This window comes from Macrosteles quadrilineatus, unplaced genomic scaffold (genome assembly GCF_028750875.1).
Source record: "Macrosteles quadrilineatus isolate MER2022 unplaced genomic scaffold, UCM_ALF_1.0 Scaffold_28__1_contigs__length_1566739, whole genome shotgun sequence".
NCBI classification, from domain to species: domain Eukaryota; kingdom Metazoa; phylum Arthropoda; class Insecta; order Hemiptera; family Cicadellidae; genus Macrosteles; species Macrosteles quadrilineatus.
In genome coordinates this window covers 192147-219306 of record NW_026542621.1, presented here as the reverse complement: position 1 = coordinate 219306, position 27160 = coordinate 192147, and the positions used below count along the sequence as shown (strand labels likewise).

General features: G+C 33.8%; 1 protein-coding gene across 1 annotated transcript in view; it reads right to left on the bottom strand.

Moving 5' to 3' along the window:
- The window catches only part of LOC129005649 (anoctamin-4-like), a 59308-nt gene that overhangs the window by 28855 nt on the left and 3293 nt on the right, over positions 1-27160 (bottom strand). The window contains exons 2-9 of the mRNA XM_054434608.1: positions 18446-18601; positions 16326-16412; positions 14256-14452; positions 7535-7780; positions 3354-3542; positions 2628-2726; positions 2096-2125; positions 226-359 (exon numbers count right to left, since the gene is read on the bottom strand). Of these exons, the coding sequence (XP_054290583.1) occupies positions 226-359; positions 2096-2125; positions 2628-2726; positions 3354-3542; positions 7535-7780; positions 14256-14452; positions 16326-16412; positions 18446-18601 (1138 nt within the window). The remainder of the gene's footprint in view (positions 1-225; positions 360-2095; positions 2126-2627; positions 2727-3353; positions 3543-7534; positions 7781-14255; positions 14453-16325; positions 16413-18445; positions 18602-27160) is intronic.

Genomic DNA, 27160 nt, shown 5'->3' with positions numbered 1-27160 from the left:
TTTTTTCTTTTGACATATCTAATAAAACTATTTAAAAAAAAGTATAAGTTTGATACAATGCGGAAAACTCACCTGTAAACTTCAAAGTGTAAACAACAAAATCCCAAATGTCGTCTTGTATGTGTTAATAATAAAAGATATTTTATATTTAGTTTTAAAAAGTCTTATGCCCTATGTTTGTCTTAATATTTTACCATGAAATGTCCATGATTACATAGTACTCACTGTTCCTCCCTATCAGTGCTATGGGTCGCGCTATAGAAGGAAGGCTCCTGGGCAATCGTTCTAGGGTCCAAATCAAACAGTCTTCGCAGGGAAAACCCAACCTCCTGGTTATCTGGTTCCTTCTCAGCCCCCTCCTGTTGTAAAAGATACATATACTCTGTAGAGACAAGCTTCAATTGTATTTCATATAAACAGTATCAGGAAACTGACTCATACTTTCTCCCATTGTGTCATTTTTGACACATGCTCGTCAAACTCCCGTTATAATGGGTAAGCGGTGGGAGCAACTATGATATTTTATAGGTAAAATCACAAAAATTGCAGTCACTTCTGAACCCTAATTTTTACACTATTGGGAAAGGACCATAACATACCAAATTTTATTTCAAATAGTGTGTGTCGTTTTTGTACAAATCAGATTTTTCTGGTATTTTATGAATATTTTGGGAAAATCCCCATAAAAAATCAATTTAAAAAAATGAAAAAATGCGTAGAGATACAACTGATTATTAGTACCGACATACCAAATGCTATCATAATCGGACCACGGGTGTAGTCTGTAGCTCTGTTCACATTCACACACACACTTTAGGTACTTTGTATAGGGAGGGAAAGTAAAAATTGAATCAACAATGTATCCCACTAAAGGAGAGAAGGTTGTGTTTAATTGTATTTTGATATCTGTTTTTTCTGCTGTTGAGTTTCAAGCATGTAGTGCTTTCGATGCATCTAGAATAATTATTCAAAAATATTAAACCTCTTCGTGGGACACCTATATGAGTGTATGTAAAAAATTCTGCCATCCTACAGAAGAGAAAAAGGTTTGAAACAATTTACAATCAATAAAAGTATAGCATAAAATTGTAAATTTTGTAGCCCGTCAAGGTTATTTAAGCCACATTGTAAATGGTAAAATCGAAAAACGTTTCTTAAAATAAACTAATAAAAAAGTTGTTAAATACCTATTGTGGGTTAGAGTAATCTGGGTTGTATAAATGAGTTTGGCTGGTGAAAAAAGTTAACAACAGAAACAAGAAAAGAAACTTGGCCTTAACTCAATATCCAAGTTTCATTTTATTCATTAAATTAAGTGTAAACTAATAAAACAGACCTTTCAGTATCGATTAATTGTATAAAGAATCACTTGAAGATTTTCCATTAGGTCGATGAAGAACTAAAGTAAACATTTACAGTATTGACTCAAATCAAATGAACTAAAAGAATGAGAAAGAAAAAAAATGATTGACTTGTTCAAACATGGTATACAAATATTCAGTAGGTGAGGTATATTGACCAAATGCTACCTGTTGACTGTAGAATCAGTTATGTTAGCACACTCCAGTTAGGTCATCAATCCCTACAATCATACACTACGACTTCTGCTAAACTACTTTCTATTCCTCAGAGTAGTGTAAACATTTTAATTTTCTCAAGTGATTATTTACTAGAATGTATACTTAATTGTATGATCACATTATCAGTAGCGCACATTGTCAAATTTAACACATAATACATGTGTTTAAGAGAATAAAAATTAAGGATAAGACCATTTTGTTGTCAATAATTGCTGGAGAAAATGTATTTGAAAATTCTTTAGTCTGATCCCTCATCCATTTGAAATGACAACTAACCCTTAAATGAATTGAGAGTGCTTCTTGGTACTCCATTCATCCCTCAAAACTTCAACCCTTGGAAAGCAAGGAGGTGGTAAAATAATACTTGTCCATTTAAGCTGACAATTCTTTGTCATACAAGAGTTGCTAGAAGTCCCTTAACTAAGCCACTGGAAATCACCTATTAGTGAATGAACTACATAATTTTCTTTGATATCAGAGCGTTTTATATGAGAATAGCAGTGAAGTTGACTTACCCATGCTTTAACGCTGATGGAGAGGAACCTCTAAAAGAAAGGGAATTAGGAATTTATTAGTTGGACGTTACAAATTTCACAAACTCTGTTCAACAGAAAAAAAACCTTTATTAAATAATACTTTACTTATGAGTTATCTTTTTAAACTCATCTGCATCAGTGATTCCCTGTTCTACATTTATTGCGAGCCAAAACCTTAAAAATAATTCTAATTCTATTATTTTTCATAGATCAGCGATTGACAATTCCTATACCATTTATTGTAAAAATTTGGCTTGCAACATTAACCAATTAATTACAAACAATAATTGTAAGACTACAAACAGATTAACGCAGGATGATTAACTTTTAGGCGAAAGATATGTACAAACACAGTATGATGTTCAAAGGTATTGTTATAAATATTTAGTTCTAGTTCATATGTTAATATTATATTAAATTAGGTACAACAGTCATAATTTTTTTCTCAATTCTTCTATAAATTAAAGATTCAATAATTTTTAGAATATAAAAACAATATTATATTTCTTACTTTTGTTGGTGTTTTCAAGTTCATTGCTTCTGCATACTTCAGTATAACTCTCCATGGAGCGTGGACTTTGAGGAAAAAGGTTTTCTGATCAAATGAGCTCTGCAAATAATACTCTTACAATGTAACAAAAGTTTTGTTTCAATTTCACTAGGACGGCCACAAATAACATTTAATGCTATTATTTGTACAATGGTACTACAAACAAATCTTTTACTGAATAGTATATTATAAAACAGACTAATCTTTACAAAATGATGTCAGTGATCAAAATGACAGTGATGTCATTGTCATAAGTCATTTATTCTCTGAATAGGTAAAATCTTTTACAATTATACATCGGTAACTGCTATGTAGCCTTCAAAATGGTTTTAAATATAAATAGAACTAGACATTCCATTTCCATGTTGAAGTTGTAGCCAGTTCAGAACAATAATGCATGTAGTTGAATTGATCAACTACACCGACAGAGTCATTGATATTGATATACATTATTTATTTCCATCAAATACGCCAACTTTTCAACAAAGGAAACCTAAAAGAACTACTAACTGTAATCTTTTACATCACATCAACATAGAACAAGAACAAAAAGTAGGCCTAATTAGAATCCGGGATTGTAGCACACTCTGTGGAGTGGCTTACTCAACAATTTAGTTGAGATTCAAAATTGGCTACAGCAGGTCCATATATGGTGTATTTTTCGGTATACCAAAGACGTATTTGTACCTCCTTGTCCTCGAGCTCAGTTTCTAATCCCTCCTGGCGCATATTGTCATGAAACTGTCTTCTCCAGAACTGCCTGAGAGTGTCCTGTTCAGTCAACACTCCCAGACTCATGTCCTCCTCCTCGTACACCAGGACAAGGTCAATTCTACGTCGTCCGTCATGGAAGAACAGTGTCTCAGAGTCAGCAATCTAAAATGCCAAAAGTTAAGTAGTGAAGATGAAGTAGTGGATGAAGTATATGAATATGAAGATTGCTTGGAAGTCAAGTGGTGAAGATTTGGGCGGGTTTAACAATGTATTATCTGATTAAATTAAAAGATACCTTCGTGCGTATTTTACGTGTATTATGTCTTTTGCACGTTAGAGATATTTCTCCTACTATACTGTGGTCAATTGAGACAAAATTCGGTCAGGGAACAAGATACGATTGTTAATAACCCTTTCCAGAAAACGTCGTTTCGGCCCAACAGCTGAACCAACGATTACACATTTAAATCACACAATGTACGACATTTTTTCATAAAATTATCAATTTTTTTGTAATTCCAATTTTAAAAATTTAAATGGCCGCCATTTTGAAATTTGGATTGGATTAAGATCAATCTTTTTTTTAGATGGGTCTGGTTTATTTCAACATATGTATGTTAAAATAAGATATACATTACATCCTAAATTACACATAATACATTATGTAATTATTATATAGTAAGTGGTTTTCTGTTTTTTGTATGTACCAAGTTTCGTAATGATCGGTAAAAAAAATCAAAGATTATGTGTATGTGAAAAAATCAAAATGGTGGATATCTGGTTAAGGTAGCGATTTCGGAAAGATATATTCTTGATTTTCTCTTTATTTTGACCCATAGAACCGTTTCCCGAAGTTTGGCTAGTTACTTAAGGGACACCATGTATATTAGAGCTATAACTAGCTATAAACTAGCTGTGAACAAACAGTAAAGCTATATCAATTGTTTAGTTTGTTATACCAAATACCGTAGTTAGTGTTTGGTTGGTTAACATAGTTGTTTATTTGCAATGGTTGTAAACAGGTATAATGCATGTTAGAATCGTAACAGGTACATTTAACAGTTACAGCAATGGCATTTCCAACTGTTATCGAAATGGGTGACAAAACAGTCTGGAAACGGCTTGATAACTTTTTAACTAAATTCGTTAGAAAATTCAAACCTTTCACATAAACTTATATGTATGAAAACTACTTTTTGCAAGTATTACCATTTTTTTAACTTCACTAGGGGACGGCCCATGAGGAGTAGGTACATAATCTTTAATGTAAGCATAGGTTGATATGCATTTTTTTAACTTCACTAGGGGACGGCCCTTGAGGAGTAGGTACATAATCTTTAATGTAAGCATAGGTTGATATGCACATAATTTTAAAAGTCTGGTCAAGTGGAGTTTATTGCCGGAAACCGCGTCAAAAAAGGTTCATTCGTTACAAAATGGCGGCATTTCAAAGTTCTTGTGGAATATACATGCACAGGCCTTAGTAATGGTAAATACTCATAGTCAAAATTAGCCGGGAAATCTGAAACCCGGTTAAATTTGTTTTGAAGATTGAATAAACTTAGTCTATGGGCTAGTTGACTTTAAAATACAGTTTCAGCTCTCAAGATAATGTTTAATACGAGTATTTACCAATATTAAGGCCTGTAAAGGTATATTCCACAAGAACTTTGAAATGCCACCATTTTGTAACGAACGAACCTTTTCAGATGCGGTTTCCGGCAATGAACTCCACTTGACCAGACCTTTAAAATGATATGCATATCAACCTATGCTTACGTTAAAGATTATGTACCTACTCCTCATGGGTCGTCCCCTGGTAGAGGTAAAAACATGAAAATGCTTGGAAAAAGTAGTTTTTATACATGTAAGTTGATGTGAAAAGTTTGACTTTTCTAACGGATTTAGTTAAAAAGATATTAAGCCGTTTCCAGACTTTTTTGTCACCCTGTATAATAAATTATTTATAGTAAATTGATTGCCAAGACGCCATTGCTGTTATGATAGGCCATATTTCAAATCATCAAAACGAGACGTGCCCGTGTCGTAACATTTCGGCCCGAAACCCTCAGATGTGGCCTACGGTCCAACTCTCTACCTGCCCACTAGTAACACTTCGTCCCAACAAAATATTTGACAGGTTAGGTTAGGTTAGGTAAGATTCCACCGATTCTCCGTCATGTGAGGTCAGAGGATGCAAGGGGTGACGGTTGGGCGACATTCCACCAGAGGGTGGTTGCAAAGTATACAGGTCATGTACCTCCTACTACCTGAACTGCGTTCCTCAACCCTTGTCAATTTTTCGCCGGGCCGAAATGTTACTCCATTAGCTTATTTAATCATCTGTAAAAGCGAGTGGGACGAAGTGATACTGTTTTTCTAAGAAATTTGAGTTTGGCCGAAATGTTACTGGGCCGAAGTGTTACTACATCGACGTGCCCACCTCACGGCACGTAGGCTTGTGGCAACTTTAGAAACACCTAATAAATGTTCCATTTAAATGTAATCAATGGGAAGAATACAGGGTGATTTGTACTCAGTGTGACAAAATTTGTTTGGTGTAAGTACAAAGTAAATGAAGTGTGATGATACATATAATATGTTCCAAGTCTAAAAATTAGCTTCCCAAAAAATTATTTTATGTTTTTCAAAAATAACCATGCTTTTAAACTTAATACATCGATTTCTCAATTACCTGTATATGGATTTGAGTAGATAATGTAATTTTCGTGTTCTACATTAAATTTTGAACAAGAATAATAGAAAATGACGGAGGATCAGTTGTAAAAACTCCATTGTAAATAGATTCAAAGATAAAAATTAAGATGTTTGATAAAAATAGGAAAAACAATGGTATATTGCATTTTTTACACCCTGTATACAAGAAAGTGTCGGAATATGTTAAAAACTGCGCCATTTTATAAGCTTTCCAACGATATGCTACACTATTGAGGTTTATGTCTGCTTATGTACGCGTTAATGGTTTGAAGACTACAAAGCATGGTGTCTTTAACATTTAAAACATAGAAAGTCGGCATGTATTAAGCAAAAGATGTGTTTTTAATTCAACATGAACAGTAAAAACAGTAAAAAGTTCCCTGTTTTCTGGTATTCAAACCACTAAAACAAACAAAAAAAATATCTAAACATCAACAGTGTAGCATATGTTTGGAAAGCTTATAAAATGGCGCAGTTTTTAACATATTCCGACACTTTCTTATATACAGGGTGTGAAAAATACAATAGACCTTGGTTTTTAAAATTTGTATCAAATATCTTAATTTTTATCTTTGAATCTATTTACAATGGAATTTTTACAACTGATCCTCCGTCATTTCTCCATTATTCTTGTTCAAAATTTAATGTAGAACACGAAAATGACATTATCTACTCAAATCCATATACAGGTAATTGAGAAATCGCTGTATTAAGTTTAAAACCATGGTTATTTTTGAAAAACATAATAGTTATTTGTGCAACTAGTGAGAAAAGTGAGCAATTGACTCACTCGAGAGAAATCCTTACCCACGAGTCGTAGGCGAGTGAGGAATGGTTTCTCGAGTGAGGAATTTGTTCTTTGAACTCGAGTTTCACATTATACTTTTCCTACAGTTACCATAAAACAAATAAATTTGTGAAGAAACATAACCTATTTTTACACAGAAGTGAAATTTTAATATAACATTTAATGTGAAGTGACAAATACAAAAGTACAACAGCTGACCAGCTGATTTACAGCCAGTGCTGCCAACGTATTTCGCGCGCATACGACGTTAAAGTAATTAGAGTGAGACAATGTTAACATTGTCTCACTGATGAGCGAATTGGCCACTTCGCTTTCTCAAATCAGTGAGAGAACATGTACATTGTTAGGTAACTGTAGGAAAAATAATTTTTTGGGACGCTAATTTTGAGACTTGGAACATATGCATCATCACACTTCATTTACTTTGTACTTACATCAAAAAAATTTTGTCACACTTAGTACAAATCACCCTGTATATGTTAGTTTCTAATCTTATAAACATGTAATCTGAAGGGAAATTTTGATTTTTTTTTATATATATCATACTAGAAACTATTTTACCTGTTAAGTGCGCCATCCACATTTAACATTTTTGGGAAACGGACTTTCGGCCTGCGCTGCCCCTGACTCGGCCTGCGCTGCCCCTGACTCGGCCTGCGCTGCCCCTGACTCGGCCTGCGCTGCCCCTGACTCGGCCTGCGCTGCCCCTGACTCGGCCTGGGCTGCCCCTATTGTGTGTTGTAAAGGGTAGGTTTCTCGGGAGCAGGTACCTGACCTCAGCTTGCACTTTACCCATTAAATCCCAGGAATCTCCCAGAAATACTTGTGGGGTAGTAGTCAGGGTCGTCGACACAGGAGGCATGGGCCAAGCCTTCTAAGAAATACATTACTATTGTTCTAGAATATTACTGTAATCTTTGGCATTAAAGATTCAGGAAGTGATGGTGTGATGGTGGTAGTGAATATCCGCCACAAATAAACGTCGTTTTGTTTCAACATTTAAAATACAAAAATATGTAAATGTCTACTACATATAATTCATCAGTTATGCTTCTTTTTATGGGATATTTTGATAGTGATTTTCTAAAAAACTAATTTTTATCGATAATTGTACTTGGAGAAATACAACTTTTTAAACATGCTTCGCAAACAAGTGAACCACCCTAGGTAAAAGATAGTTGAGGAAAAAAATTGTTTAAAGTCAAAGACATCAACTGTCTTTGCTTTGAATTGTACATTATGTTTCTTGTTTTAAAATAAAACTAAATATTTAGATAAGGAATTCCATTTAATGAGCTACAAGTAAGTTTGTTTACTAAAACATTGTTTACAAAAAACAACATAATAATAATTAAGAACCATATGACTTTATAGTCATATGTCACATTATGAAAGATTTCAATGTAATTGTTAGAACTTGAGTTCTTTATTTCGTTTGCCGCACACGCTAAATATAAAAATAACAGATTTTCGTGTACAGTAGTAAAACAATACAAAATAGTGCATTTTATCACTAGAGGGTGCCTGTTGAACTGTATTGCGAACAATTTAAATGTAAAATACCTGTAGCAATTTGAACTTGAATTCTTTATTTCTTTGGCCGTGTGCGCTAAATATAAAAGTAATTGTGTAAAGTACCTAGTAAAAGAATATAAAATTGTGCATTTCATCACTAAAGGGTGCCTATTTAACTGTATTACGAAATATTTAAATGTAAAATACTTGTAGTAATTGGAAATTGAATTCTTTATTTCGTTGGCCACGTACGCTAAATATAAAAGTGTTCAGTAAAAGTTAATTTTGACACATTTCCTCTGATATTTTACCTAATAAAACATTAAATTTAATTCTATCCAACTGATTTTTTTTGTAAATACAATGTTGAATTATGTGTTCCAATTATTATATTGCAAATTGCATTGATTGTTGAATGAAATTCACAGATTCATATTGGATTAGATATATTATTATATCTAATTATATTATAAGATGAAAATGTTATACCAATTAAGCGAGATATATTGAAATATACAGGATGAGTCTTCTAAGGTGTCCTAAACAGATTGCAGACAAACGGCTTGACATACAGAGATGAAAAAAAAAAACTTTTCCCCACTAATTCATATACAAGGAACAACGTGGTTGATACCAGGGTTAGAATCTCAGAGTTTTCAAATGTAAACGTGCAGGACTGTATTGAAAAGTGTATCTGCATCCACTAATCTCCAGTACTGCACGTTTAACATAGGTTGTATATGGGCAATTGGAGTTTTTGGTTAATTACTAGAAAACTACTAAAGATGGGTTTAAATTTATAAGTTTTTTTTGCAATACCTTCAAAATGATACGCCATTTGACATATGTTTATATTTAAATTTTTTTATTTACATGGCTACCAATATAAAAAAAATCATTGAAAAAATATTTAGTTTTTAAAACTTTGACATATTACATATAATATTAAAGCAGAACTCACGAGGATTAAGAATTTTTAAACAGAACGAAAACAGGTTTAGTGGTTTTAACAGGGTATTCTGTAAATATCAATTAATATTTTCAATACAAATGGCCGCCATTTTGAAACGGATAGAGATAAAGGAGTTCTGTTTTCACTAAATTGCTTGTCTAGTCTAGAGCTAAAAACTATGCATAACATGACATATGTTAAAAAAACTTTTTACGTTGTTCCTTGCGTATGAATTCGTGGGGAAAAGTTTTGTTTCATCTCTGTAAGTCAAGCTGTTTGTCTGCAATCTGTTTAGGATAGCTTAGAAGACTCACCCCGTATTTGGTTGATACTAAGGAGTTGTCTTTTGGATTTCGTTGGAATTATTTTAAATGTGACAAAAATAATTTTATTTTGGATCTAAGTCCATGTTAGATATTAGCCAATGTAAGATTTAAATAGACGCCTCCATCTATAAAATAAATTGCCTTTCCGGATTTACCAAAAGGATTATGACCAATTAAATTAATAAAATTAGAATTTCGCTGATTCATTGTTTTTTTGTTTAGCATAGTTTAATTTTTATTTTATTTTAAGCCTAACAACTCAATTGTATCTGTTTGTCTGATATGGGTGTGGTTGTTTGTTCATTTGTTACGCTTAAGCACCATATTTGTTACTGTAAAAAACAAGTGTACAATTATTGTTAATCAAAATGTTTAATGGTATAGTACCTATGAAATGGTGAGGTGGTGTTAAGCAATTTTTAACTAGGGTAGAAAGGAGTCCTAAATAAAAAAAAATAGTTTTCTTCATGTTAAGTGGTCTGGAAATTCTTGATTTACTCAACGTTTAAATTTGTTTCAATGTTTAACTCCTATGGCAAACAAGTCTTAATTAACTTTTGTCACCACAGATCGTTCCACATGACGAATTTTACGAAAGATTCGGTAACGTGAAAGTAGTTAAAATAGAGTCACGCAATTGCTTTTTTTTGTACAGTAATAATAACATTTTTAACATGCAACCGATTGTTATTTTTAAGTATACATGTATACGTCGTATAAACATTCTGTAAAAGTTAAATTCATCGTATAAATGCTTTTTCAAATAACGTGTAAATAATTTATTTAATTTATAAATGGTTTATAAAACTTTAATACATATATTATGTAAGGCGGATGTTGTCCCCACCTTCTACAGTAGCCTGTCTATAAAAACTATAACGTCTTTAACTAATATAATGGTAAATTTATACATACACCACTGTTTTGGTATCTTTAACTTTTTGGGCTGACCCATACGTGGTCAAATTGTCGTTAAAGTCGGTTAAAAACTGTTTAAATGAACAATTTCAAGCTCGGTGTTTGTGGCTAAGCCAGTCTAGACATTGAATTAAATCCATCTAATGCCTGCTCTAGAGTGCCCTGGGGCTCAGGTCCTTCCTGGAAGTACTAATCCAGAATCCTATTCATAGTTTTTGCCCAGCTTGCTGTGTCACACACCCCTATCTCCCCTTCCCTACTTCCTTTTATCCACAAAACCTTTGAAATTAACCTATAGGGAATCTTTCGGGAGCAACAGACTCAGAGCTACCTATGTTCCCTATTGTTTGTTGCGGAGGGTAAGTTCCTCATAATCACCCCAGGCCGAAAGTCCTACACTCAACATTTTTGAACACATCGCTTACTAAGATTAGGATTTGAAGGGGCCTAAAAGCAAAACCCGAGACCTTCAAAATTCAAATTTGGTCTACACATATAGTTACTGACATGATTATCTTACTGGCCCTCCTAATAATATTCACAGTTTAACTTGAGAATCAATTGAAATATTAACATTTCAGGGTTTCCTATAAACCATCCGTATTTGTCTCGTTTTGCTTTTGACTGATATTTAAAAGTTGGCTTATGCAACCACATTCGCACTAGGGTAAGTAGGTGTAATTATTGTAAGATCAAACGTCGAGTCCTTTGGCTGTGAAGCAATGTCAACGTGAAATGTTCGCACATAGTAGGCCTAGTCCATGAATGAAGCTTTTCTTGAAGGATCGTCTGGTCCATAAAATGGTACGAGGCAATACTTTAGTGTCAAATGGCATTTAAAATTCAAGAATAATTAGGGTGATTTAGGATTATTTTTAGTGAAGGTCCCATGTAAGGAACAAACTTTTACCGTAGATCTCATAGTAAGACCCGGGACCAACTTCCTTTTTCGTTTTGTTGTCTCCAGAGGCCTATAACTCCATCAGTTTGAATTCATATATATCTATGTGTGTGTCTGTTACAGCGATAACTCGAGTAAAAAACCCCGATTTTTATGAAATTTGGTACCGACTTGTAAATCTATGTTATTCAAACGAGTTCGCGATCGGATCATGCGATCGGGGTTAACGGGATAAAAATTGTTTTTCTCTAATTTTTGATACTAAAACATAACATTTTCCAAATTTCTCTCCCAAACATTTTGAACAGCTTAAAAGCGAATAATACAATATACTGTATTGAGGTGTTTTGTACAGTTATTGGTTACGGAGAAAATTAAAAAATTGTAAATTTAAAATTCCCTTGTTATTCTTATGGAGAACAAGTAAACTGTTATATTTTACTTTTATAAAGCGGCAAACCTAAGTACTTGTCAAACCTAATGTTATTAAATCGATTTAAGTGAAAATCAAATCAGGCAAATGGAATTTCGCTTAGTCTGCAGGTTTGCTGTGACAGGTGTATTTGGATTTAGCTTAATTCATTCTAGTGGTCATAACTGAAAAAGGCTATCTGATATGATAGACCCTGCTGTTTCCACGAATCGTAAAGTTTACCACTGTGACTGTCTTAGTGTTAAACAGTCGAACTGCACCACTGCACGCCCACCTGACTGATCAATAATTGATACCCTAGATATCAGCGGCTGATATATCACGAACTGACAATATATCATTGACGATCCAAAGGCAATCGTTAACTCGTTAAAATAGACATTAATTGAAACATATTTTATTATGAATGGTCTGTGGTTTGTAGAAACTAGATTAGAACTGTCTTTTAAAGTCATAAATTTCAAGACCCCTTTTATGCACTTTTCTCTCTAAATTACTTTAAATTAAAACTGGAACGGGTGGCGTCGTCCTGTAATCCAACTACTAGGAGGTCACGAATTGTGGATATTTATAGGCATGCACTGTGGATGCGATACTCCCTAGAGTGGATTAACGTCCGCACGAGTAAGTACTTCGACTATCCGCAGTACTACTCTGAAAATCAGACCAATAGAGAAAGGCCTTTAAACAGTTAACTGCTATTTACCACTGTTTATATCAATGTTAAATGCTTATGTTTTTATTACATATTTTGTTGAATTATAAAACAGAAATGATTTAAAAATACAAAAAAAATATTCTAGCAGTTGATCTTTTTAACTTTTTATTCGATGACTTGTGAAAATAGTGAAATGACGTTCTGTAGTAAATAAAACCCCAGAAACGATCACAATTGTACTGCAATTTGAAAACCGCTGTGAACGTTTTTCTAATTACATTTTTTTCAATGCAAGGTCTCAAAGGTCTGATTAGTTGATTAGTTGATTGTTTGATTGCAATGATTAGTTTACTAATTACCGATAAATGAAAAACTATTATATTATAAGTTTAGAGTATTATAAAATAGTTATGATTATAGTTTCATTTAATAAGTTTAAAATACATTAATGAACAAGTAAATAACCATACGTTTAAACTAAAACCAACCTAATCGACTTAAAGAAGCAGAGCCCGGCGATTATATACAGTTATTGTGCGTTAATCATTGCCATGGTTGTATTTTTTTATATTATTTATTGTATATTTTTATTTACTGAGGTAACACATTTAAACATTAATTCGGAATTTACATGCTTCAGCTTTATAATAATGATAGTGTACTATTTCTTTATAAATATGTATGTTGTTAATCATATGAATAATTTTTGAAAAGAATAAAAACAATTAAGTGTCTTCTTCCTTGCAAACTAAATTTGTATACACTTTTAAGGTGGTGAGAAACATTCAAAGTGACAAGTAGTAGCTGGTTGGGAAACTTGTTAAAGAAATAATATATTGTTGTCGACTCATACACTCACGCATTTGCTCAGAGAAACTGGTGCTAAAATTGGGGTCAATAGTTATGAATATATTATAAACCTTCCTACTACCCTGCCCGTGACCCCGTACTGGCTCCCTCCCCTCGACTGTTTCCCTATACACTTCATTGCCTTTATATCCCGATGGAAACATGAAATTAATCAAATCGATAAACCAATTAATGCTTTTACATCACTTGATCGTGTGTCCAAACAGTTGTCATGCAGATTTTAATAGACTTGCTACCCACATTGAATCAATGATTTAATTAAATTATAAATCACCTACCGGTTGGGAGGAGGGTTTATAATTTAACCCTAAACTTTAGAAAGTTAAAAAATATATTAGGAACGTTAATATTTTAGATTAACAGATTGATGAAATGTCCAAATGACCAAGTGAGAGGATGCATTTTGTTAATCTCTGTGGCATAAAACCTCAAACACAGAAATATGCTTTAAATTCACTGCTAATTTTAAAATATTTGCGATGCATGTAGAGTTTTATTAACAATTTAAATGCTCACCACCATAATGCAAAAGTACTGCCTTTGAAGCAGTTCAATCCAAGGTAAAACTGATATGTGTATGATTAAAACAAAATATTTCTTATATTATTATAAAATGTAAATAAGAATTAATACAAAATTCCCATAATGGCCATTACGTCATCAAAGAGCCATATTTGTTACAATCAGTTATCGTAATATTCATTATCATTGGAATCATACCAGTTGTTAGATATTGTATCTAAACAGTATCATTCACTCTGTTGCTCTCTACTAACATTTTTATCGACGTATGGAGGAATGCCTCCTGTAGAGTCCTCTAATTGGTCCTCTTGGTCCTCGTCCTCCTCCTCCAGAGACGTACTTAATGGCAGTCTTACGTCGTCTGATGGTGAAGGTCCCGGGGAGGATGGCAATGGAGTCCCTGGAATAACGTCTTCGCCGACCTTCCCGCAAGGTGCTTCGTTCAGTGGACCTGCGATCGGTATAGGAAGACATATCCGACAATAGCAATGACAAAAGCATTACATGTTATTCAAGGGATTATTGTAGAAATTTACTTTGAGATCAGTAAAACAATTTTCAAAGACGCTTCGAGATCTGGAATCTGACCCCATTCTTAGATAATAAAATATCTTAAACAAAATAATATTAGTAGCCTACACGAACCAAGCCAAAACAACGTGGTCATAATTGGTTCCTCACTTAAGGGCGGGATCAGACTTCAAATCCCGAAACGTATTTAATATATAAAATTTGCTTGTATTAATCGTGATGGAAAGTTGTCACAATAATTCCTCAAATAATATAAACTTATAATCATCAAAATTTATCCCAAATTAAATGAATCATTAGACTAGTTAATTTTTAAGTATACAAAAAATTGATTTTGTAGGACGATGATTTAACAGCTGACGAAAATATCGAAAGAACAATAGGATCATTTAAATTTCATAGTAAACAAATATTGACATAAGTTGGATCATTGTTATTTGTGCAACTAGTGTGCGAAGTGGCACTTACTTGGATACTTGGATACTTGGAGAATTCCCACTGGTATCGCATCAGCGACGTGGTCGTCAGGTTTTTATACATTTCTTCATATTAATTTATATAGATGGATTCATTTCCTCTTCAAGATTGTACATGGCCTAGACATACATTTCGTCAACACTGTAGTAGGCCACTTGACTTAAGAAAGTTTTTAGCGGGTTCTTGAATTTGTTGATAGAGGGCTCTTGTGTGATGTACTGAGGCAATTTATTGTAAATTTTTATACTATTGAAGTAAGGGCTCTTGCTTGCAAGGGTGGAATTTACTCGAGGTACATGTGGATTTGTTGCTCTTCTTGTATTGTAATTGTGGACCATGCTGTTTGTTACAAAAATATTGGGGTTCTTCTTAACAAGCAATGCGGATTCCAATATAAAGAGGGACGGAAGTGTGAGGATGTTCAGTTCTTGGAACAAAGGTTTACAGTGTGTCCGTCTATGGACTCCACATATTCTTCTAATTGCACGCTTTTGAAGGATGAAGATGCGTTTTGCCTCACTACAACCACCCCAAAATACCAAACCATATGAGATTATGCTATGAAAACAGCCATAATAAACCTTAAGGAGAATCTCGATGTCAACCAGCTTTTGAAGTCTAAACAGCAGGTAGGTGACAGATGACAGTCTGGGCGCTATTGCATCGACATGTGTTCCCCAATTAAGTTTCTCCGTAATGTGTAGGCCCAAGTATTTGGTTTCACTACAGGTTTCAAGTAGCACCCCGTCCAAGGTCAATATCGGAGGTGGTTCAGGCTTCTTCCTGTTATAAAATTCCATTAATTTGGTTTTACTAGAATTTAGGACCAGATGATTTTTGCTACACCAAGTTGACATTTCAAGCAAGCCAGTTTGGGCGTTTTCAATCGTGATGTTTCGATTTGGGCCTGGGACTAGGTGACAGGCGTCATCGGCAAAAAGCCATAAATTTCCAGATGATATGGAACTTTGCGCTCGCGTTACACTTTATATTTTTCCTACAGTTACCTGAAAAAGTGGGCTTCCTTGTACTGATTGTAGCACGCAAAGTAGCTAATTGCTGTATTTACTTACTTTTGCCGCACTCAAATAACTATTTGTGTTACGTTGCCAAATTATTTTCAAGCGTATACGTAACATGGGCCTAATAAAACGATGTTTTGTGTTGTTTGGTTGGAATACTGAAGTGCGGCAAAAGTAAGTAAATGCCGCAATTAGCTACTTCACGTTCTATAATCAGTGCAAGGAAACCCACTTTGTAAGGTAACTGTAGAAAAAAGTTGACAGAAAATCTCCACTGTAATCGTATCTACATACCGAATGCCTCTTGTATGGCGTAGCTCTGGGAGGGGGCTACGGTGGAACGTGACAATCTTCGCTGCCGACCCATGGTGGATGTGGTCCCTGGAAGTTCCGGAAAAATCAGGTCTGATTATGCAAATATTTATACCAACTTAGCAATAAGGTGTCATACGAACATACTTACATACATACATATATATTTATATATATATATATATACATATACAGGGTGAAAAAAGTCCCGGGACAGTTTAATATTTCAAAATGTGGTACAGATAAAGCATCAAAACTTGATACACAGGTCCTGGGCATTAACATCTTTTTAACACATTATTTAATGATGCGCTACCTCCTCAGGGGGACGGCCCGCTAGGAGTCACAAAAACAAAAAAATCTTAAATGTAAGCATAGGTTGATATGCACATAAAAATAAAGGCCTTTGATAGTAAAATACAATGCCTTAAACGAACTTAAACGGTCAACCGAGTCAAAAATGGCAGCCGTTTAAAGATTTATTAAATCTGCCCTTCTGAATCTTTGAGCGCCTGCCCTTTTTTAACCAGTAGTTCTTTTGAGCTCAAATTTGCGGCATTGTATTCTACTAATAAACACCTTTAATTCTATGTTCACATCGACCTATGCATACGTTTATGATTTTCTTCTGACTTCAAGCGGACTTGTAGGGGGATGTAGGCACCCTGAGAAGCTATGCGTATAACAATACAAATTCAATGCATCTAGAATAGCTGTCATTTTTGACTCGGTAGTCCGATTGAGTTCGGGTTTGTGGCAGTGTATTTTACAATGAAAGACCTTTAATTTTATGTGTATATCAACCTATGCTTTTATTTAAGATTTTCTTCTGACTCCTAGCAGACCGCCCCCCGAGGAGGTAGCGCATCACTGAATGTGTTGAGATGACTTAAATGCCCAGGTAATGTGCACCATGTTTTGAAGCTCTATCTTTATTACTTTTTGAAATATTTAACCGTCCCGGCACTTTTTTCCTCCCTCTATACATATACGAATACGTTTTAGACCGGTGCGATTGGATAAATTTATCGATTTATACGATTTCATGTTATGGGTTGTCTATAGGTTTGACCTTGTATCTGTTTCTTCTGGACGCAAACACCACTGAAAATACTTGGCTGAAATTTAAAAAAAGTGGATTATGAACACGGTCAAAGTATTTCTATCCAAGTAAAATTAGCACTGACATTAGTAGCTGATCAAATTAATCCAAATAAATTTGTGAAAACTCAATGGTATAGTGGAGATTTCTTACTTCAATTATCGTGAGGCATGTGTATATAACTACGTTTCCCTCAGAACCACATATTTCTAGTCAACGTCTTTGTTCCGTTGCGAATCACGGATACAGGATTTACAAGTAGGGGTTTATTTATGATTGAAGCCCCGTCCAGTCAAATTCCCTTAGTAGTTTGAAAAGGCATGGCTTATATTTTCAATCACTACAAAGTAAAAGTTTAGAGATACAAAATTACGGCAAAGTTGTTTTGCACAATATAAACTCGCACACATTTTCCTTGAGTTATATATCACGGTTAGTCTTTAATTCGTACTCCTGTACTGTTCGTACCACTGTACATACAATAAGTAAAACCAAAACCATGTTGGGTCTTGGACAACAATTTTATGGTGGTGTCGTTTTTTGGATCACTGTAACGATGAATGAAAATTAAAATTCCCTACTCCGCAATGTCAGCCTGCGTTGATCATGATATTTTAGGCGACGACGTCGCGTCGTCGAAGCGGGGAGCAAGCTGGGTCTAGTCGTAAAGAGTAGGTGGTCTCCCTCCCCGAGGACGCAGGTTCAAATCCCACCAATCACCAATGACTTTAAGCTATGTGATAATGCTAGTTGGGGTACAGAGCAACCCGACATATCCGCGTAAAGCACCTCGGGACTTTGGCTCGCCCCTCCATTGGAAGACATCCGGAATATAGGAGCGCCGAAACACGTAATCTGTTAGGACCAACTCAGGAGTAAGGTATTGTAAGTATCGTATCGAAAATCAAATTGTTTCAGAACCAAAATATCGTATATCGCATACAGACTATCTACATAGATGATAATGTGTATCATCGTAGGATACGAGGGTAGGACTTACCCAGAGACTGTGTGAGAGCCGAGCCTCGGTGGTATACCGGACTCATGAGTTGGCCTCCCTCCGTCTCCCCCGGTGTGGACCCAAGGTCACTGAAGGACACTCGTCGTGCCAGAGCCGCCGCATCTGACCCCTTGAGGTCTCTGGTTCTCTCATTGCCTGTAAGTCATAACCAAATTTTAACACACATGTGCCCGTGGTTCCACCAGATATGATTAATTTTTAAGCGATTTTATCATGAACGAGAGGTAACATAACCAACGGTGTTTAATATACAGCGTGTTCAAAAAATAGGGGACATAATTGACGTAGTGATTCCTTGTGTCAAAATAAAGAGAAAATTTAGTATAAAGTTTTTTTTCAAAAATCCCTTCGTTAACCAGATATCCACCATTTTGTATTTTTTTACATACCGGTAAGCATATCTTTGATTTTTCTCTACCAATCTTTGTGAAACTTGGTATGTATGTTAAGATAGACGAGACAAATGTTAGGAAAAAAATCATCTTGATTCAACCTAAAATTTCAAAATGGCGGCCGTGTTAAATTTTAAAACTCAAATTACTCCAAAATGGCTGATTTTAGAAAAAAATTTCAAAAATACTTTTACTTTGAATTTTTAATTTTCTATCAAGCGATACCAAGTTAAAAAAATCGAATAAGAAATAGCTAAAATATTACGATCTTTAGTTGTAAAATGGGGCAAACCTGTCTAGTTTCTGCCTTATTCTACCACATTTTACAACTAAAAATCTTAATAGTTCAGCTATTTCATATTCGATCTTTTTAAACTTGATGTCAGTTGATAGAGTATTAAAAATTCTAAATAATTGCGTCCTTGAAATTTTTCATAAAATCAGCCATTTTTGGGTAATTTAAGTTTTAACATTTAAAACGGCCGCCATTTTGAAATTTTTGGTTGAATCTAAATGATTTTTGTTTATAACATCTGCATTTTCTACCTTAACATACATATCAAGTTTCATAAAGATCGCTTTAAAAAATGCAAAGATGAAAATGATTACGAAAAAAATACAAAACGGCGGTCATCTGGTTAACGAAGCGATTTTGAAAAAAAAAACTTTATTAGTGATTTTCTCTTTATTTTGACCCAACGAATCGATACGTAAATTATATCCCCACCTTTTTTGAACACCCTGTATAAGGTTAAACGGTCATGACTTCACATACAAATCCTAAAAGCCGCCATTTTAAGGGAATTGCAATATTCCCATGCCATCAAGTTGAATCATACCTGACCATAGCAACAACTTATGAACCACTTATGCATTAATGTGCAATTTGTACTATGGTATATGATTGTTCTAAGAAATTTGGTTATAGCGACGATAAAGCGTTAAATACAGAACATATAATTGACTATATTATAAACACTAGTGTTTATATAGCAATTAAAATATCCGTTATTATCCTTGCGGAGGGTAATTTAATTTATGTATTTCGTTTGTAAATATTATTCACATTGTATAATATAAATTTAAATATTTTATTACAATACGACAATGTATAAATATTAATTGTAGCTTTTTATTTGCTACAAAAATAAGTGGAAATATTTGGATAACCTTTGACAAATGGATTTATTTCATACTAAGTTATTAACATTTCACTAAAACACTTTGATAACTTCTCTGCAACAGCAAACCTAACCTAATGATATTTAAATAGGAAATACATCTAAAGATTTGATTATGCAGTTTGAAACATGCTTGGTCAACAGGTTTGTTGTAGCGGGGGTATTATGTTTTGATCACAATCTTTACATTAGTGTACAATACTGCAATATGTTGAGTTGCATGTTAATGTTGCTTATAGCCCTGTCGTATGGTATCACACATGAATCTGTAAGTTATCGCGATGATTGCATTTTTTATCCTGCTTTAATCGATGTTGAATGTTTGGAAAGCTAATAACCATTTTAATGCTTTGTTATCGTATTACTTCATAGTGTGCACATTACTCAACGATCACATAAGACCACATTACTTCCCTCTTTTCATGACCGAACAAATTGAGACAATCGCTCCAAAAAGGGGTGTAGTGAATACAGTATTTATAACGTTAAATTTACTTTCTTAATTCATAGATAAGAATCCACGCCAATTAGGTGGGGTTAAATTGATGTTTTCCAGTGGGGCAGAAATAGTAGAATGGCCACAGCGATTCCTCAAGTGGGGGAGGTCAATTTGGTAACGTTGAAGGAGAAACGTGAATAATTTAATCCCTTATTTCCCTTACCTATCACAATGACGTTTTTTGAAACAAATCATCTACTGATTTCTTAGTAATGTGCCTTACATCGCGGTACTTTTTAGTGAATTTCTCATATAGGGAATCTCGTATTATTGTATGTCTCATTGTAAGACCTGGACCCAGGACTGATTATTGCGTTGATGACCCCAGAGGCCAAACTACCATCCGTTCAAATTTATATGTGTGTGTTTCCGTTTGCACGATAGCTCTAGAAAAAATCATCCGATTTTGATGAAATTGGCTACAAACGTGTAAACCTGCGTCTATTCAAACGAGTTTGCGAACCGTTATGATCGTATCATAGTAACGGGGTTTTATGGGGTGTTTTATGCGATAAAAATGGGGTTTTCTTATCTTTTGAACTCAAAATACCGTACCTATATAATTTCCCACGTTTTCGTTAAGCCATTTTGTAGAGCTTAAAAACAAAATAATAATTTAGTATCTTGAAGTGTTTTGTACGGTTATTGGCAACGGATAAAATTCAAAAACTTGTAAATTTAAAATGCCCATGTTATTCTTCTGGGGTATAAGTAAATTGTTTTAGATTGCTTGTTTAGGGATAGATATATTTTTATCAAACTTGAGAACTCTATTTATTTTGTATATAAGCTACATTTTACTAAAAACACAATTTATTACCTTCCCTGTAGCAGCAAACCTAAGTACTCGTTAAACCTGATGTTGTTTATATATGGACGTAATCTGCCATGTTTAAGGAAATATTTAAGTGAAAATACAATCAGGCAAATGGAAATTCGCTTAGTCAGCAGGTTTGCTGTGGCGGGGGTATTTAGAGGTTATACTAACTATTAATTTACATCAAATGCCAATTGTTATAGTAGGTCCTAATTTAATTTAAAAATAAAAGCAGGTTAATTAATTGGTTCTCAAAAATTAAGTTTGTAGTAGTTTGTATTGTTCTGAAGAAACTCAAGTATGAACTACTATAAAACTATTATCTGCAAGAACAAAAACCTGTATGCCAACTAGAAGCAAGGGCACTGCAATTATCAAAGGCATTCTGCATTCATATACAGTACTGTAGATGCACTTTGTTAGGCTTAAATATACGTATATTATGTAGAATTATATTTCTGAAACCAAGCCCTGTTATAACAAAACTTGTTTTTAATGTGTACAGATTAATATAATTTACAATTGGAAGTTTTAAGTTGTAATATTCAGGGCGTCTTCTTGATCTACAATTTTTGATTGCCTTTAAATTTTTTCTATATTAAATCTCTTAACCCGTTATGCTGCATTCCTCATCTTTTGTTATTGATTTTCAAAGCGCTGTCGTATATACTAAGTACATTTTAGTACATACAATTATAACCATACATCTTAAATACAGCCCTAAAAGAAAAGTAAATATTTTCACACGAGACAAAGTAAACACGTTAAAATATATGAACTATGAGTTATTTATGCAGCTTATTCACAGCTCTTATAGTCATAACACTCACGAAAGTTATTGACATAAAAATATCTCCTAAAATATAAATATTGAATTTCATATTGTAAGAAAGTTAGTATTTTTCCAGTAATTTACAAGAGCAGTATTTTCCAAACTAGTTCATTGTATGTTTTCTGCAATTCAGAAACGCCTTTTGGATTGCCTCAGTCAATAAGACTATAAAACAAAACGAAAAAACAATCTAAAATTAAGTTTAGAAAATAAAATTTCTGAATAAAATGTTAAGTCTGAAATATGAATTATTCGTTTCTCATCTCTCCCCGTCTAACTGGCCGAGCCGCGGTGTCTATATAAATCACTCTTTTACCATCCCTTAAAATTACCCATATACACACCATACCCATTTACCCATTAATTTACCCATTAAACCGCCCACTAATTTACGTGTTTTTTACCAGCTCAGGGGGTCGGCGATCGATTTATATTGGACACTCCAATCATCATTAGACCCAATAGGCGAATGACATAACTAATGACCATGAATTTGCCACACATTAAGTCATAATCATATTTATGACTTAAACTAAATTATGATGAGGCAGTTCAAGTGTAGTCACTTTCATACATCTCTAGTAGGCGAAAAAATAAAATCATAAATATAACATAAATGCTAAATAAATTAAAATTATTTGTTTAATCACAGTTAACTGTTATCTCAATCTTACCTGTATTGTTCCCGACCTTAATGAAACACCGCTGTGCATGTTGAAATATATCCCTCATTTATATACTCAAAGACGGTACAGGTGCATATGGTAGTGTGGCAAATCATGAATATGCAAAGTGCTGGAATATCCATGTTTAATGACAACTAGTGGTGTATCATTAATGTCAGTCTATTGCGAGGACCCAATGTTGTTGTATCGTCACTGTGCTGTTGCCAGGTTCTCACCCCCCCCCCCCCCCCCGGAGACTTGAGGAGGGGACTTGAAGGGGGGGTGACAAACAGAAATACTCAGCACTTATATACGTCAAGTAGTTTGAAAGTTTGAGAACTATCATAGGACGATAACAACTGGTCACATCTTTAAGATATTTACAACTACAGCGACATCGACCAATATTCCAGGTCAGAGGGAAGAACGTAATAGTTTTTGTATCAACAGGCACACTTGAAACTTGACATTACTGGCATGAAATAAAAGATAAAACGAATCTATTGTTTTTTGTGTCTTAAATGTTATACGGTACTGATATTTTATGTGAGACGGGGAGGCGGCGACAAAGTCGGAGCACATGAAAAGAGCCCGAAATTTTAATCCCCAAAAAGGTTCACTAATCTTAAGCATGGAAAAAGCCCGGGTCTCCACAGGTACCTGAGGAGGAGGACGCTGACTATAAATTGTGTGTATACATAGTAGTGTTTTAGTAAATAGTGTTGTGTTTGGTTGGGTTAGGTTAGGTTAGGTAAGGTAAACAGACTATATCTTTTAGTAATGTAAATATCTTTGAATAATATAGCCTATATTTTATTAATGTATCTTTTAACAGTGTATCTTTTAATATTGTAAATAATTTCATGTATTTCAACTGTGTTATTGGTTCTTTCTCCTTAGACCCGTTGTGAAAGTTCTAGAAAGAGACCAGGCTCTTTTCGCACCGTCCTAAGAGGGACCTTGGAGGTCCGGGCGCTTTTCAAGCGTCTGCCTCAATTTTTGGGCTCTTTTCATGTGCGCCCGACAAAGTTTCATGTCATAAATGATGCCCCTACCGCAGAAAACCTGTACAACAAGCTAATTTCCATTCGCCTAATTGGATTTTCACTAAAACATTTACATAGACATATCAAATTTATTCGTTATTAATATAATATAGATTAACGAGTACTAAGGTTTGCCGCTACAGGGTAGGAAAAGTTGTGGTTTAATACTAATAGTATAAAATGAATAAATTTGACAAAAAATAACATTTAAAATTTTAAATGTTCAGTTTTTTAATGTTCATCGTAGCCTTTATATGTACAACTACAGTTCAATATACAAGTGTATTTTCACGCTCTACAGTATACTCGATTATAGTAATGAAAATTAGGATTTTTATGTTTTTGGGGTAAAAATATGAAAACCCCATTTTTTAAAGATGTATAAGCCCATAACACTCTGTACCCATGGCCCGATCTTGTTGGTTCGTGAACTCATTAAAGTATATCCAGCCCCACACAATAATGTAATTTTTCATTAAAATTTGATAAAAATTTCTGTTATGAGTCATCGGGTTGACAAACGCGCAAATTTTTTTCGCATACACACACATAATTATACTCGTATTATATCCTAACTTTAATTTTATATATGTTATTTATTTAGGGGGGTGAGGATGCTGGCCCACAAATTTAAATTCAGGTCATCAATGTAAAATTTATGTTTTTGAACAGAACAAAATGTCTATTCTATCATTTTGAAAACCTAAATATAACTCAACTTTCTCTTAAATTATACTGTATCAAAATAAAATTAAAACAATGACTCTATTTTTTAGTTTGTCTAAGTTTTCATGGATGTCTCAAAATATTTTTTCAATAAATAATGCCTATTTTTTATTCCATTGACCAATTTATCAATTATTACTCCAAATACATAAAATTCTCATACATTTTCTACGATAAAAAGGGCTTTAAAAACTTGAAATGAGCGAAAGGTGTTTTTAAATAGTTTTGGTAAATAACTTTTTAGCTATTTTGCACTATACAGAATATGTTAATTTTATATTTTAAAATGTTGTACTATTATTTATTCATAAAGAGAAATAAAAAGGTAAGAATATAATGATGTTTTATCATTGTGGTGTTATAGGTTTTTCTTGTAAAAATATTAGATGAAATAAAAAAAGTACAAATACAATGCTGTCTTATGCTGTCCCATATACTTGTCCTACCCAAAAGTATATTTTGAAATCTTGTTGAATAATCAGGTCTAAGTGAATTATTTAAGTATAATTAGTAAGGTGTTTTTAAACCTTGAAAAAGATTTATTTTGAAATTTGTTAAAATCTTTTTGAAAAATTTAGTTAAAAAGCTAACAGTACGATGTCTTTAAACCTTGCTCTCTTCAGAACATATATTATTTTTTTATATAATTAAGTGAAAGAAAATGTACGAATAGTATGCTGTCTACATATTCTTGTCATTTTACGTTAAATATACAAGTACAAATAGTATGGTGCTTTATTTATTGTACAATTTGGAACATTACACAATGATACATACTTATGTGCACACAAAAACAATGGTTACTAAACCGTCTGTTTGGTTGACACATTAATTTTTGTTTTAAATAAATAACCGAAAGTAACTCCTTGACAAAAGACTGAAAATAAAATAATAAACTTAACATAAAATACCTTTTTTTTAAATCTATCTATAAACAGAGCTGATAACAAAAGTCACAAACAAGGAAAAATAATTTTTGAGATTACTTGCTTTTTCAGTTGTCTAAAAGTTAAACTCCTGTATTATATCCCATCTTACACTCCAAGCATCTCTTAAAAAACCACCCAAAGCCCTCCAATCCCTTCAATTTAAATAATCAAAGAATTCGTCTTCACTCAAAGAATGTGCTTTTAGCCAAAAATATCTGATATTCTTTAGAATTGGGCATACTGCTACGTAATGAAACACTGATTCAATTTGCCTATTATTGCATAGAGAGCAAATGTAATTTTTATTCTCTATCCAAGGTTGATAATTTAATGACAGTAGCCCTGCTCTGGCCTTAATAATCCAGGATATAAGGGAAATGTCCAAGTTATCAGTGAGCAAGGGTCTGTCGCCGAGCTCAAGGTCAAGAGAGAGATATTGTTGGTGGTACATAGACGTTATCGCTCTCCCCTCGCACTCCCCCTTCCATGCGCGCCGCTCTACCTCTACCACACCAAACAGCTGTGTCTGGAGTGAGTCTAAATCATCAATATTAAAATCTATCGTCATTCCTCTTTTGCACCCAATCGATTTTAATTGCTTGCACCAGTAAATATTTTTTGAAATAATTTGTTTAGCAAGAATATGTGGGAGTCTATTTTCTGGGAGTAATAAAACTTTTAATATTGTCTTGATATGTAGTGCTAATGTATAAAAATGCAATTTCTCGAAACCTGTCTCTAAATATAACACATAATTGGGAGTGTTTCTAGGTAGACGGAATAATTTTTTAAGAAAAAAGTTTTGTGCGTTCTCTATTGTTTTGGATTCCAAAAAGCCCCACACTTGTGCTCCATAACATAAAATCGATCTTAAAACTGCGTTATAACAAACTATTTTTGAGCTTAGCGGAATCTTACTGCCCCTTATGAAACTAGCCCATATTGAATTAATTGCTAGTTTTGTCATAATATTCTTTTGATGGAAATATAAGTTCCACGACAAAGATGGAGTAAAATCGACCCCTAGATATTTATAGCTGTTTACTACCTCTATTGTTTTGCCTTTGTACCACCATTGACAATTTGTTCCAAGCCTCCCTCCTTTCCTAAATACCATGACTTTTGATTTATTTAAATTGAGGTTGAGGTTCCATATTTCACAGTAATTTTCTAGCCTATTTATCATGTGCTGCAGACCTGTAGCTGTCGGAGATATAATCACTATATCGTCTGCATACATCAGCATATTGACCTCTGACCACCAAAGTTGCACCCACCTTCTAACACTTCTGGCAGATCATTAATGAATAATGAGAAATTAATAGGGCTGATTAGACATCCCTGTCTTAAGCCCATGGAGGTATTAAAGCTGTTGGTTATTCCTCCAGGAACCCATATTGACGCCGTGGTTCCCGAGTAATAGTTCTTCAATATAGTTAGTAATTTTGTTGATAAGCCACGATAATTTGAACATAAGGGCATCTCTGTCTTACAAATAGTATGGTGTGCAAATATATTTGTCTCATTCAAAAATTATACTTCAAAAATCTTGTTAAATAATTAAGTGAGATAATAATGTAAGAATAGTATGCTGTCTTTAAACCTTG